The following is a 15783-nucleotide window of genomic DNA, read 5'->3' on the forward strand; positions in this document are numbered from 1 at the left end:
GAATATAAAAGTGATTATAAAGGGTAGTAATTAATTTTGGAGATCCATTAAAAAGATATTGCTTTGTTCTTGTGTGTGTTCATCTGGAAGTTGATGATTCTCACCAGCCTATGGATATCTAATATGGTGTTTGTGTTGCGACATGTGACTTCACTCTCAGTTCCACACTAGTACTTCTAATGTAAAGCATCAGTTGTGGATGTTCCTGCCGTCTCTCCTACACCCACTACAGCATATGCCACAGCAGCAAAAACAATAACAAAATGATTTCCCATTCATTTGATATGTATTCTCTCTTCCTCTTCTGTGTATAGACCAGGACTAGGGTGTAAAACATATTACCATTTTCTTCGTGAGCTCTTCTGCCAGGAGCTTGTTCTGCATGCTCTTCTCATCCAACTCCAGGCTTTTCTGGTCATAGTTGACAGCCAGCTCCTCCAGGGCCTGCAGGACCTCCTTCACCTCCGTCTTAGCAGATTCATTTTCTGTCTGCAGCCTGCCCAGCTCTGATTGCACTCTCTTGCTGTCACCCCTGGATGATGCAAGAAGCTGTAGCACGATATTAGAAAAACAAACAAAAAAAAAAAAAAATCACAGATGTTATTATTACATCATAACAGAATCACTTCCATTCCTATGGTGTGACATAACTTGATTTATGGAGTAAGTCTCACATACTGTACAATAGTACCTTTGTCAGTCAGCTACGCTAACACAGTAGTAAGATCATAACCTATGACGCGTGTCAAACGTAAGGCTCAGGGGCCAAATACGCCCCGCCAAGTAATTTTCTGTGTTCCATGTGAGTTTCTTAAGCTAATAAATTTAATTATTTTTTTATTACACAGAGGTATGAATAATATTTGTAACTCTAATAAATAATAAACAATTGCAGAAATATTTAGTAATATGTTATGGAGTAGTTACACCTAAACAGTCTACCATTTACAACCGACCCTACAAGGGGAACTGTACTGCTGATGTGGCCCCCTGCTGAAAATGAGTTTGGAATGTAGCCTCAAGGATATAAAACTTGAATGTGAATACAAGAATGTGACTTATGGTTTGGAACCATAATGAAGGACAAAAAAATTCCAAATAAAACAACACAAATGAAAGAAAGTGAATGTAGCACAATCCAATGTATGGTATATGTTAAAAATAAAATAAAAATTGAGTTTGACCCTTTTGTCCATTCCGCTCGCCAACTATTTCCTGTGCTAACCACTGCAGTTTGTGAATTTCAACACCGTACAATGGAACGAATGAACAAGACTTTCGTATTAATTTTATGCCCTATGTCGAGGACCTCGTAAACTGAGGACCCCCTGTATTCTTAGCTCAATACAAATCTACCCTGCGGTATCTGGCATGTTCTTGCCATCATGGTATTGGCTTGTACTTGTATCTGCACTGCTGCATCCCACTGTGACTGATATGACTTAATGGTCGTCATTAAATTTTGATGTCGCCCCACGCCGGGGTGCATGTGTGTTTGCACTGTGTCGTGCAGCTTCTGTTGAAGATGTAAATTCAGGTCAGAGCACATTAACTGAGTCTGGAAAATGAGCACTTGTTCCACCGAAAAACACACCTTTATGAAATGTGTGGAATCATTTTCGCCTTAATTTCCCTTTGGCAGCAATAAAGTATCTCTCTATATATCTATGCTAACGCGACTGTGCACAAAAGAAGAGAGCTGGTTTCAGCTTGTGCGACAACGACAAGTAACCTCCTGCTGCTCATTCAGGACATACTGCATCTTGATGCTATTTACTCTAATAATTAGCTTTGATAACTACCATTGTGACTGCTGCATATATTTGTGCATGTGCGTCATACCGTGAGCCGTTTAACCAAACTGACGGACGGGTGTAAACCCAAGGTCTTTACCTCCTCCTGGCTGAGCATCTGCTCCTTCAGCTTCTCCACCATCTGGCTCTGGTAGTTGATCTCATCATCCTTTTATAGTAGAGAGAGAATAGTCTCAATGATACAGTTCATTCATAACGTTAAGAGTTTAAACTTGCTGGTACAGTGCAGATACTTCAGGCTTGTGTTTTTGTGTCGTTGCTCTTCCGCAGCAGGAACATTTCTATGATGTTGTCATTGTGAATTCATTATAATGTATAATATAAATGGGGCTGGTGCATATCATTAACCCTCCTATCAGCACAGCACGTTCAAATGTCCCAGTGTGGCACCTATACGTTACCTTATCGTCCAGCTGTTTGTACAGCTTGCGGATCTCCTCCTCGTACTTCTGCCGCTCCTCCTCAGAAATGTGAACCACGATGGAGGAGGCGATGGAGCAGGAGCTGCAGGGGCTGCAGATGTCAAGAATCGGTTCCTCGTGTTCCGAAGGCACCAGGGGAACCTCCTCTGAATCTTCTCTCAGCTGCTCCAACAGATCTACATTTTGGCCTGGGGATAGAAGAGGAAACAATTGAAAGATGAAGTTTTTATTTTTGTTATGTTGTTATTTTTCACTCCTAAAACTGTTTTTGGATCCCCAAAAAAAAGATGAAATATGCCGAACCTCATACAGTGGAACCTAGGTTTTCAAACTTAACTTGGGAACCAAAAATAGTTACATCGAGGGCAACTGGATGAAGTTGACGTCTCACCTCTCATCCAAGAGGCTTCTTCAGTTCCCTTGGATGGAAACGTCTTCAAAAAAAAAAAACCCACTTTGTCCAGTTGCCCTCGATGTAACTGGGAACCTACCCAGATATTAACTTGGGAACTAAGTTTGCTCATTGGTGCTGTCACACAAGAGGAATTTGCTGCTACACCTTTTTGGTGTAGGTTCACCTGCCCTAGCTCTGCTTACTACCCATAATCTAATGGCCAAGTAGAGTGGGCCAATCAGGAGTTGGGGGCTGTCCTTTATATGTCGGCAGTCGCTACTCCTAGTTCCTTCCTCCCATGGGTAGATCAGGCCAACAACTCCCTCTCCTCATCCAGCAAGCGGATGTCACATTTTCTTGGTTCCTTGGGATCAACCTATTTCATTTCCTGAACAGGAGGTTGACCGTTTCTTCCGTTCAAGATCAGCAAGCGGATGTCACATTTTCTTGTTTCCTTGGGATCAACCTATTTCGTCCCCCCAGAAGAGCTGGAGGAAATGTCTGGGGAGAGGGAAGTCTGTGCGTCCCTGCTCAGACTGTTGCCCCCGTGACCCGCCTCCGGATAAGCGGTCGATGATGGATGGATGGATGGATGGAGGTTGACCGTTTCTTCCGTTCAAGACATTATTCGGAGATTCCGCACAGTCTGAAATGCGGCATGGGAAGCCACCAAGTGTACAAGAAACAGCGCGAAAGAGTCGGTCAACAGACACATGTCCCCCGCTCCCTCCTACCAACCCGAACAGAGGGTACGATTGTCCACTGAAGACATCCGCATACAGCCTGAAGTGGACACCATGCTGGAATGGACCATATGAGGTGGACAGAGTCATCAGTCCCACGGCAGTTCCCCCTAAAGACTCCACCCTACCTTCCACGTGTCACTACTGAAGCGGGTACCCTCCAGTCCATTGATGTACCGTGCTCCGTGGGTGTGTTGCTTCAGTAAAGGCTACATAAGATGTCTAGAATATAACGACTTGTTATACTACATTTCTGAATAATATTGATTTTCTATAGTCATAATGAAGTTATTAGGATGTGGATTTGTTCAGGCAGGTAGCGCTGAAGGGTTAGTTGTATGGCTCTATAATTGCTTGATTCAGGAGCAAACTGTGTTAAGCCACAATGATTTTCTCGGGTTACACAGAGCCCATGTGGGCCTGTCTAGCACAGCAGAGCGGTTTCTGATTCTAATACAATACCGCAAGGGTTTGAAAGTCAAGGTCAATCAGCAGCAGCTTCTGTGTTCGTTCTTCATTAGCGAGGAATTCTCTTGACTCCTTGAACTGCATACAATATTTTGAACAATCTCTTTGCATTCTTGTCTGAGAAACTGTCTGAGAATTTTGTCGGGTATTAAAATGAGTTTCCTCTACGAACACCCAACTATTCCCATTGACTTTTGCCTCCTTGCAAAGTGAAGAAGGCAGCAAAAGCAGGAAAAAAAAACCCCCGCACTGACAGCAAGTCTGATCGCCATCTCTCCACTGCATTACAACTTCATGCTCTTCCTCGAGAGGTTACCGTGGAAATGAAGCTCTAGAAAGAGTGAAAAGCAGGGAGAGACAGGAACCATGTCAAGACACAGGCAGTGTCAATGGAAAACAATTGTATTGGTAAAATGACTGTTGAAGAGTGTGTCAAAAATGATATACGGAGCGCCGCTGTAGTCACAGTGTTGTGCTATGAAATATTTATCATGTCACTTTCTGCTTTTTCAACAACCCTCAGGAAACATCAGCATATATTTTTCTCAACGCTGCCAGAACAGGGTCAAGGAAAAAATCCACCGGGGCCTCGTTTGTGTGCACAGCGTGTTTGAAAATGTGTCATTTTTCTGTATCTGTTTTTGATCCTATTCAAACAGAACAAACCAAGAAGCTTCTAGATGTTTCCAAAGACTCGTTTTGCGATTGCGTTTTGACCAACTTAATGTGCTGTAACCGGGAAGAAGGCGATCAATTTTTGGGAAATGGAGCGTTTTACCTTTAAAGACAAGGTCAAAGCAATCCATACACAAGACAATATACCCACTTGACACCTTTTACAGATTAGGTCGTCCCCTCCGTTTGAGGATGAGCTAATCATTAAAGGCAGCTGTCAGTTAAGATGTAACACAAGACGTTCCAGATTCCGCTGATCCCCAGAAGGCACTGAAGAGTGAGGTTTGGTGACGTTTACAGCATCGGGCAGCTGTGTCTTTGTCTTTGGGCCCACTTCTGATTAAGTACTTCAGTAATGCGGTAAAGGATAGAGGTTAAATTTATCTCGTGCAATGTGAAGGCCTGCGATGGGCAACAATACAGAGAGCAACAGGAGGTGAATGGGGGCAAGGGAGTTGTCAGAATGATCCATTAGGAAATTAAAGTACTAAATTGTGAAGGGAGGCTACGTGTGTGCACATACTGTACAAAGGTGTGTATGTGTGTTTGCGTATATGTTAGCTTGTTGGAACTATAACGCTATAAACAATGACCTTGTCATTTATGTGAATGTATATGTGCATATGTGTGTACAATATAAGTGTGTTTGGGTTTGTGTGTATCTGTGTACACACACATACTGTATGTTAGCCTATTGGAGCCCTAAGGGTACAAGCAATGACCTTTTTCATGTATGTATATGTGCATGTACAGTATAAAATATATAATATAAACAATATAAACAATGTCATGTATGTGCATATAAACAGTATGCGTGTGTGTGTGTGTATGCCTCTGCGTGATGGTCAACATAAGGTATAACAGCGTGTATCATGCCTCTGCGTGAATGTCAACATAAGGTATAACAGCGTGTATCTGTGTTTGTGTTTATACGTGTATACATAAACATATGTTAGCTTCATTATATGAACAATGACCTTGTCATTTAAGGGCACGTCCAGTATGTTGACATGTACGCGTGTGTGTGAAGAAAATCATTAACTAAGAAGGATGTTGTAATAAACACACTCATTTGCCCTGATAGCTGCTCAATAAAGAGACGCTGCACCCATTTCTCAATTCAGGTCAACCACCGAGGGACGGATCATGAAGAGAAGGAAAGAAACACACATGCACACACACACACACAGCTGGTATTCAGACTGTGTCATGAACACAGTCTGAATGTCAGCTGAGGGCCATCACTGGAAGCAGTGACATTTGAATCGACCTCAGGCGTCCCCCAGGAGACGTAGATGTGTCGGTGCTCCGCAATCTCGTGTTCTTCAGCGTGCTTCGACTGCCGTGTTTCTTCTTCTGTAGTTTGAATCATCGTATACATACTTGATATTGTGCACGGCTTGAAAAAATCGAAATGAGATAAAACACAAAATTGAAGGTGTTTTGGCCTCGTGTACAGAAAGTCTGTTTGGCTTGTGTCCTAGCGAACGCTCCACTGGCAGGTGTTCAGATGATCTGGGGCGACGGAAAGGTGGGAAACAGGAGAAGGAGGCTAGGGGCCCATGATTAAGAGCCCTCCCAATAAAATTATAACACTGACATAAATTAATCTGATGCAAATGACATAAAATACTTTTTGCCAATATCCGATTTGCCAATACTGTAAGCGCCGGTTAAATCAGTGTTTCTTAAATATTGTCCATCATGCCACCCCTAGGGCAGTGTTTCCCAAACTTTTTTTCTGGGGACCCATATTTTAAAAGTCACAAACCTTTGCGAACCAAGTCAGTATATATTATGAAACTCCTGGGAAACATGATGTGAGGCGACCCAAAAAAAAATAAAAAAATCTTGCGACCCACCTGAGAGTCGCAACCCAGTCTTTGGGAAACAACGCCCTACGGGACTGAAGCCCACCCCCCTCCCGAATTGAAACACTAGTAAGGTCGTGGTTAAATTTATTTACAATCCCCTGATTATAAGAATAGATTATTAAAATAAGCTGCAATGCTGCCATCTAGTGATTTTCACGTTCATGTTTCACGTTCACGTTTTCCCCAAAACTATTTTTAGGGCGCGCATCATTTGGCGAAACCCAGGCACTGCATTATTGATTATCAGGAGAAAAACGATAACGATTCTTACAGAGTTTGGCGAAACCCAGGAACTGCGTTATTGATTATCGGGAGAAAAACGATAACGATTCTTACAGATATTACATAATTATGTATCGACCCAATAATATCGGACAGTCCAATATTATTACACATCCCTAAACAAAGCATGAAAAATGATTGCTGGCCTACTGTGGTGGCCGGCTGTGTCACCAGTGGAAATACTTTTCATGGAGCCAAAAATCCCCAGCTGTGCACTAAAATAAAATGAGATAAAATCTGAACTTGTGTGGACTGAAAGTAAAGCCTGCAGGCTGGCAGACAGATGAAACTGTGGGTCTACAAGTAAGTACTCCTGGTTATATAAAGGGAGGGAGAGACTGAAACAGACACAATGCAGTGGAGTGCAGTTATTCTCTGTAGGCTGACTTCTCTAAGATGTATTCCCTGGACTGGGATTCCAGCGTGTAGTCGCTGGCCTTCCTCCACATTTAAATCGTGACTCATATCTGATCTACTTCCGTGGCCTCGCTGTGCAAAACATTGCACTGGAAACACAAAAGAATTCAGGACTCATTATTAATTAGGATAACTGCGACATTGTGACACCGCATCAAATTTCATGGGCGATTAATTCCACAGTCCTGGAGATATTAAAATTCCCAATAACAAACTGAAACCTCGTGGTGGTGTTCAGAGGTTCAGCCTCGGAGGATCAGGAATGTTTGAGTCAGATTTGATGACAGCATTACCTCGAATCTGTTTTTACTGTCTTTATACTTCCACGTTAAATAAAAAATGATCAAATGCCTAGTGCGGTGTATTTTAACAGTCGACGCCGACAGTTAGTGTCGACCGCCGGTGCTACTCCTGTGCCGTTATTACCGTTCCTCCAGCAGCTCAGCTCCGCCTCCAGCCTCTGAACGGTCTCCTTCATCAGCCTGTTCTTCTCCTTCTCCTTCTCGTACTTCTTCTTCCACTGCTCTGCTGTGAGCTCCAGGTTCACTGACACCGTGTTCCTGATGGTCTTGGCACTAATTGGAGGAATGTGAAGAGAAACAGAGAGAAGAGAGGAGAGAGGAGAGAGAGGATAGGGCGGAGAAAAGAGGGGGCAGAAAGAAGAAACGTGTGAATAGTTAAAAAAAAGCGTTTGGAAATAGCAGCAAACATGGAGAAGGACTGTCAACATGGTGATTTCAGCCTCTGCTGCTCAATGAAAATGGGACTCATCCCATTAATTACTATGCAAATTGGGTTTCTACAAACAGTGTTTTATGGTGCATGAAAGAGAAAGAAAAAATATATATATATATATATACACTGTATATAAAAGAATGTACGAATGGTGCAGACAGACGGACTGTAATGCAGTGAAGGGAGTTTGTGCATGTGTGTAGCAGCTGCTGCAGTCAGTAATGGACCACCACATGCGTTTTCACTGGAGAAACACTATTTAAAAAATTCCTAATAAATGCAGGATAACCCTCACATCGAGATAGTGCTGATACCAAAAACCTCCAGTTTCCAAAAATTAAAATGCTGACCCCCCCTTTTTTTTTACAAGTTCTACTCTACACGCTCCAACGATGCAGTAAAACGTATCAAGCGTAACTAACTTAATTCCAGAAACATTAAATATCTAATTTAACACTAGGTGTTATCGCCATTTCAACTGTTTGCAAAGTGATTAAACCACTGTTATACGTTATAAAAAATATTATAGAGAATTACAGTAGTGTTTACTGACATTATAAATTACATTTTGTGAAAAAACAGAGTTTCTAGTCGCTGTTATCGGACTTCTCTCCTAATCATTGACTGACTGCAGGATGGTCATTCCAGATCAGTATACACTCCTGGTCTGACAAGCTATTTTTCTGTAATTTGTCCAGAATGAGGCCAGAAAAAAAATCTATGGGGTTGCTGTGAAAGGACTTTATATTGACGTCTCACCATGTGTCTTTAAATTCCAACATCCCCCTCATCATCAATAGTAGCTTCATACATATGCCGACCCTGCATGTCATGACTACAAATTCATGATTCAAACCGGCAGATGCTGGCTTTGCATTTTTTTATATACATATCCAGCTAAAGTCCCGGTGGTCTTCTGTTACGAATGCCTCCGAAACTAATGAGAAGTAGAACGAATCCAACTCCAGATGGGTGGTTCCGTAATGCCGTCCTCGACCTACGCCATTTTGTGGTCACAACATTTTGTATGGCTTAAAATGCGTTTGAATAAGTCCATGCTACAGAGATTCTTAACCTGATTAATTACACGTTATTACACAACAATGAACAATTTTTGTACCTTGTATAAATAATAAATTGCAAAAACATGTATTAATACGTTATAGACTAGCACTGTGTTAGCGTAGGTGAGCGGTACTTACCGTGCATACTCGCATATACCCGAATTTAAAACACCAAAAAATTAAAGATCAAATCGGGGGGTCGGCTTATATGCGCATAAAAACCTGGGACAGCATTTTCCATTGATCGCATCGTCAACGATAATAAACACCAATTCGAACATATGGTCAAAAATATCATTTATCTTATAAATAAATTCAATCTACACAACTTTTAACTGTACCACTGGTATACTGCACTAACTACCTCACCTCTACTTCGCGGATTTTCCCTTTTCACAGCGGGTTTTGGAACGCAACTATCGCGATAGGAGAGGGACCACTGTTGTGCAAACAATCACGTCTATTCTGACATTCGCAACAAACATTGGCGAAACCTTTGTGATTTTAACGCAAACAGTGTTAAGGGGTCGGCTTATACGTGAATTGACTAATATGCGAGCATGTACGAATTCATTATCTCTGAGTCTATCGCAGTTTTGAAATGAGAACTGTTGCTGGTGTGTAGATGGGGTTGGACTAGAATGTTCTCCAGCAGGGCCACATGTAGAGACAAACATCAACTTCCCACTCACAGCCATACCTAGAATTTCGAAAGTACTCTCAATCTAATTTGGAAGCTTTTAAAAACAAAAACAAACTGAGCGATCAGTGTCAACTGCGGTCAACAACTGCCCGTCTCCTGTCCATTAAAGCACTTTTAACCTGTCACATTACAGCCACTTGATGTATTACCCTGACTCTGTTATTAATAACGCCATTATTAACGGTATAAATGTCAGATTATTGATTATGATTTAAGCACTTTTAACCTGTCACATTACAGCCACTTGCAGTTAACAACAGTTACTGCAGCTGCCAATGGGAGATAAGAGTCCTCACGCTATGGTAAAAATTCAACTGTGCTACAGCCATACATTAATTATCTCAACTATTGCGCCCATTATTCCAAATTCGAGGCATTCATTGGGAGGGTAAAATAGCAGGAGATGCATTAAAAAGCCTTTTTTATGGTATGTTTTTTGGGTTGATAATGAGCAATCGGACTAGAAGCGACCCATTGCTGGTCTGAGAGATGCTGTTTGAGCAGACCCTGCCTGCATGCCTGCAATCCTAATGGCTACACGGGGTAAACACAGGGTAGATGGAAAGTTACACGGGGACAAATAGCTCGGGTGAAAAAAATCTGCAGCTCGTCAAAAAAAAACATGCTTACGATTTCTCCGTTTTTGACCATGCCTATCGTAAAGAAAGACATGGACAAAGAAAACGACATGCTACGTGTGAGTACGGTCAAACAATGAAATTTGATGTTTGTCATTTTTACATCAAATTCATTTGTGTCTGCGGTGCCTTTTCTGTCCACTTCCTCCTAAAGCCTTTCAGATTTGGAAATCTGCTCCTGCTTCCCTGTGGTACAATAACCTCAACACAACCGGTCAGCACTCAGCTCTCCAGGACCCATCACCCAAAACCCCCTCCCCTCTCTCTTTTATCCCACTCACCCTCATCTCTTCTGTTCCTCTCATGTGAACACACTCTACCTCAGCAAAATCACTCGCCTTATCTTTCGCTCTGTCTGGTTGACTTTGGTTCGATTCCATGTTTGCCCCTGTGGACTCGCACCCAATCAATCATTTTTCACAACGTTAATGGAATTGGGGGTTGGTTTTAACACTGAGCTGTCCGTGTTGAAGCAAGAACACATATGATCTGTTCTCTGAAGGTGCTCAAAATAACACTACAAGTGCAAAGAAATGCCGCTTCACGAGCGGTTACTAATGAATATTTAAATGTTCGATGGGTTCAAATATGTACAGCAATGATGGGAGGTCATATCTTTTATGGATTTTGTTGTTTCTACCTCTTCTTTCTCTCAGCCACTTTGAAAACACTGTGTGATGTCATGATGATTTTTCCTTCACCTGCTTCTTTAATGAGTAAATTTTGCACCGTCAGCAGGATGTTAGCTGAACGTTGACTTTTCCTGCTGCCTATGATGATTAAATTAATGGCTAAAATCTCAGACCCCACAACGTGTCGGGTCCAGAAACATAAACAGAGCCTAGCATATGTTCCCCGGCATAATGACTTTATAAATGTTTAATCGTGCAATTCCTTAAATGCAATTAAGTGACAAGCAATGAATCAGTAAAAATACAAACAAACGCTCCTCTAGTTGCTACAAAGAAAGTCAGTGAAGTGCAACAGAGAGCTGCAGCTGTTACCGTTGGCCGAACATCAGGGTGGACTTGGTCTCGACGTCGTTGTAGCTGGAGGGCGAGCAGCAGATGAACATGGTGGTGCGACAGTTTCCGCCCAGCGAGTCCTGCAGGATGCGAGTCATTTTGCTGTCACGATACGGCACGTGGGATTTCTTCAGAGATACGAAAGAAAGAACAGACGTGAAGAAAAGCAGACACCCTGACGTTAAACAGAATAAAGCGCCTTTTTTTTTTTTCTTTCATGCCTTTCATTTTTATTCTAAAGCAACGCGTCCAAAAGCATGAGCTGAGGAAGAAAACAACCTGGGCTTTGTGCGTCTGTCACATCATCCACAGATTCACCCCTGTTGACCTTTAGAAAGATTTCAAATGGACTGTTCTTGCTCAATGAATAAAGCATGAATGCCAGTGGATTTATGAAAGGTTTGTCGGGCATTTACGGGCTTTGAGAATTTCCAGTGAGTTTATGAGGAGAGCGCAAAGCCTTCAGAGTTAAATGAAAAGTAAAAGTGCTCTAATTATGGCGGAAGTGGAAAAAAGAGTCAGGTGGGTGAGTTTTCTGGGTTAGACTTTTTTTTTTTAAAAGTTTTTTGCAGCACTGAGTAAAGAAGCAGCTCACAGACAATTGTGAAAAGTTTTTCGACAGAACATTTTACCCTTTTCTGCACTGAAGTCCTCCACTGCTCTCTTTCACTTAATTTTTACTAGTTACGTGTCATTAAATACAGTAATACCTCGAGCGTCTCCACATACGAGTATTTCGAGATACGTGCAAGCCTTCAAGCTAATTTTTGCTTTGAGATACGAGTAACGCTAGGTGGCCGAGCACTCACTCGCTCACTTCACGTGTTCGTCGACCTCCGTACGCATCTACCGCGAGTCTTCTGAATTGTGTTTGCGTTATCTACGGGATTTTTCTCTCTATTTTGTGCACTATTCTTCATAAAAGAGAGTGAGTGGTAAGGATGGTGGTGAGAAGAAGAAACGCATGGTGACCATGGAAATAAAGCAGGAAATTGTCGATAAAGAAAGAATACAAACAAAAAAAAAAGCAAAAAAATAAATAAAAAAATATGTCGATAAAGAAAGAATACAAACCGGAAAAAAGCAAAAAAGTAAAAAAAAATTACGTAAGCTAGCTAAGTTAAGCTATAGGAAAGTAAAAAAGAATTACGTAAGCTAGCTAAGTTAAGCTAAGTTAATGTGATGTTTAAGTAAGTAATGTAGTGTACGTATAAGGTACGGTACGGAATCAAGTGTCTACGTACGAGCCGACTCTCTTCCCTCCCTCCCTCCTCCTCCATTAGCCGCTATTGTATTGTCTGTCTCGAAGGTAAGAGCGTGTTTGTCTCTGTAGCATTGAAAAACATGTTTTTCCCATTGTTATTAGCACCAATAAGGGAGTTTTTTAGAGTGCTGGAATTGATTAATTTGTTTTCTGTTATTTCATATGGGAAGAAAATATTTAAGATACGAGCGCCTGGAGTTAGGATTATGCTGGTATCTCAAGGTATTACTGTATTACAATATCCGCCATTTGTTTTACCATCGTGACGTATGCGCTAATGAAATACTAAGATATTAAGACGATAATAAGACCACAGAGATTTCTCCACTGTACCGTTCCCTCGGCCAAGGCTGAGATGACATTTCCCAGGGCTGACAAAGACTTGTTGATGTTCTTGGCCTCATCCAACACGGTTCCCTCGGCGCCCGTCTTACTGACCTGACACAGTGACACAACACAAAGACAGAAAATGGATTTGTCAGCATAAAACTGTCAACAAGAACCTTGTTCCTATTTCCCTAGAATTTCCACTTCTCAGTTCTCTGTTTTCGTTGCTGTAAATTCAACTGATTGCCCCCCCCAAAAAATGACAGAGCAATCTGGTGCTAATTATGGAGAAAATGCTGACGTTGTTGAGTTGGCAGGTAACAAATGAATCACAGGCTTCACCTCCTCTTCAGTATCTAGCAGCTGATTAATCAAACATGCAATCATTGCAGAAGGGCAACAAACCCCACTGAGCACATTCAGCTCGCAGAGAAGTCGGTATATTTTTGAATAAAATGCGAAAAAATAATCCAAAAATATCAGAGGAACTCAGACCACACCAACTGTCAGGTAAAGTCCGACAGAGTGTTGTTGCAGGCATCAAACTCTGTTCTATCTAAATATTGTGTTCAATTTACAAGAAGAGATGTCCGATAGTATAATTATGTAATATCTGTAAGAATTGTTATCGGTTTTACCTCCGATAATGAAAACCCGAAGTCGCAATGCCTGGATTTTGTCAAATATGCCAGAATCACTGGTAGGGTCCTGCAACGTTTACTGCACAGAATTGCTGGTAGGGTCCTGCAACGTTTACTGCAGTTTTAGGGGCAAACGGCGAGATATATCGGTATCGGTTGATATCAAAATAGGAAGTTAAGTCTTTGGATATTATCGATATCGATCAGATATTGGCAAAATCAAAGATAAAATAGATTGAAAAACATATGCATACACATCTATCGGCTGTTATATTTACAACAATACAAAGATTTCGCTCATATTCAGCGATGTTGATTACCGTAATCACGATTATTCACGACTAATCACGATTAATCATGGATGACCGTGATTAATCCGCAGCTGTCGTATGTTTAATGAAATACAAAATTTGAAACAGTTGAAAGCACGAAACTCAATAGATGTAACATGTAACAAATGCCTGTGAAATCTGGGTCAAATGAGCAAAACAACCTGTCGAACATACAGTTTGAGTTCACAGAGCGACTAATTTGGTTTATTCTACAAATGCTGCTTGTACATTTTTCCTCCACTTGAAAAATGTTGTATTGTCTGTTGTTAAAAAAAACGCATAACTGAGAATCCTTTTTGCTTGACATGTGACCCAAATAGGAAAATCATCACGGGAAAAAATGATTTACTGCAGGATAATGAGGAGCCTAATTACAGAAAACAAGCTGTTCAACCAAAGCGCTTTAGATCTCGGGTTGAATTCTGTATTAAAGTCTGAGAAGTATCTGAGGCAGAACCATTTTTTCCACCACCCCAGGGATGAGCAGGACAACCCAGAGGTGCAGCATCAGCATTTCCGAACCACAGCCCTCAGCCAGACTACAGAGTCGACTGCTATACTATAAGCACGCTCCATCTTGAATTCCGCATCAGTAATATGAACACGGGGAGCCGACAGCCATACTTGGCATGGTCTCCAATGTATTTCCTGTCTTCTCCCAGAGGTACGACCTTCGCCCTTGATATAAATTGTTTTTAGTGAGGACAGCTGACTCAGATTTCACCTGAAAGGCCTTGAAACAGTTGAACAATTTGTTGTTTGTGGTTTGACCTCAGTAGTGTGACCCTTTTGGGGCTGAAATCTCAGTTAGAAACGTATCTAAAGAAAAAATCTCTAAGTCTGCAGAACACAACTTTTTGGTCTGTGTGAGAAGTGTGAATGATATTACAGTGGAACCTTGGTTGTTAAATGGCTCCCTTTTCGAGCAATTCAGTTCATTCAGTTCATCAATCAAAAATTGAACCAAACATTTGCCCAGGTTGTCGTACCATAACTCGGTTGCCGAACAAGGAAAGAAAAATAGTGAGAACAACAATAGAAGTGAAGAAAGATTTTAGGAAAGCATGAGAACGGAGCTCGTGTTTCAGATCTGACTTTACGCTGTGGCTTAGCTAAGTCGTCGATTTGTACCATCATTAAGAACAAGGAAGCAACCAAAGAAGCTAAAGTTGACAAAGGAGTGACTGTGATCACCAAGCAAAGATCTCAGACATTAGAAGAAGTGGAAAAGTTGCTCTTGATCTGGATCAACCAAACGCAGTTGGCCGGCGACAAAGACGCTAATTTGTTCACGACTCCTCAGCATCAGTAAGGATAAATGGAATTTAGCTTTATTCTTTCTTCAGTTCTGTTTATCTTTTTGTTAGATGCCTTTACTTTTTATAGCTTTATTCTTTATTCAGTTCTGTTTATCTTTTTGTTAGATCTAATTATTTTCATTGGTTTCGTAAAGAATGGCTTAAGTTCGAAAACCGAGGTTCCACTGCGCTTACAGAAAGATAAGCAAACACGGACCGAATTTCTGCAACATAAAAACTGAGCCAAGAGAGCGCTTTGAATTGATTTTTCTTTTGATTCTATTTATTATTAATAAAAAAAAAAAACCCTGAGCAGCATAGAGAAACGTGGGCTGAACATCTTATCACTCTCTTTCAGCAGACTTTTTTTTTCACTTTTTTTTTTTACTGGCTTCCTACCTTCTCGCTACCAGCCAGGTCAACCAGGTACAGCTTGCCGATCAGCTTCTGTTCTGTCTCCACGTTTTCCTGCTTGATGTTTATCAGGAAGATGCTGTGACTGCGGGAACTGTGCTCATTCATGTCTGACCGGAGGAGAAGACAGGGAAGGAGAGTGGGAGTGAGGACAGGAGACAAGATGAGGAAAGATGTCCGATAGCAGAGGCAGATCTCTCTTTTTTAGCACATTTTCATCAGTGGACATTCCATGTTTTTCTTTCATCTCCTT

The 15783-nt window shown here is 41.4% G+C and overlaps 1 protein-coding gene across 1 annotated transcript in view; it reads right to left on the reverse strand.

Annotated features, from left to right (window-relative positions):
* Positions 1-15783, reverse strand: part of kif5ab (kinesin family member 5A, b) — an 85405-nt gene that overhangs the window by 32774 nt on the left and 36848 nt on the right. The window contains exons 8-14 of the mRNA XM_017036419.2: positions 15516-15640; positions 12852-12956; positions 11234-11382; positions 7516-7664; positions 2216-2424; positions 1894-1962; positions 343-549 (exon numbers count right to left, since the gene is read on the reverse strand). Of these exons, the coding sequence (XP_016891908.1) occupies positions 343-549; positions 1894-1962; positions 2216-2424; positions 7516-7664; positions 11234-11382; positions 12852-12956; positions 15516-15640 (1013 nt within the window). The remainder of the gene's footprint in view (positions 1-342; positions 550-1893; positions 1963-2215; positions 2425-7515; positions 7665-11233; positions 11383-12851; positions 12957-15515; positions 15641-15783) is intronic.

The sequence above is a fragment of the Cynoglossus semilaevis genome, chromosome 11, assembly GCF_000523025.1.
Source record: "Cynoglossus semilaevis isolate Cse_v1.0 chromosome 11, Cse_v1.0, whole genome shotgun sequence".
Taxonomy (NCBI): Eukaryota; Metazoa; Chordata; class Actinopteri; order Pleuronectiformes; family Cynoglossidae; genus Cynoglossus; species Cynoglossus semilaevis.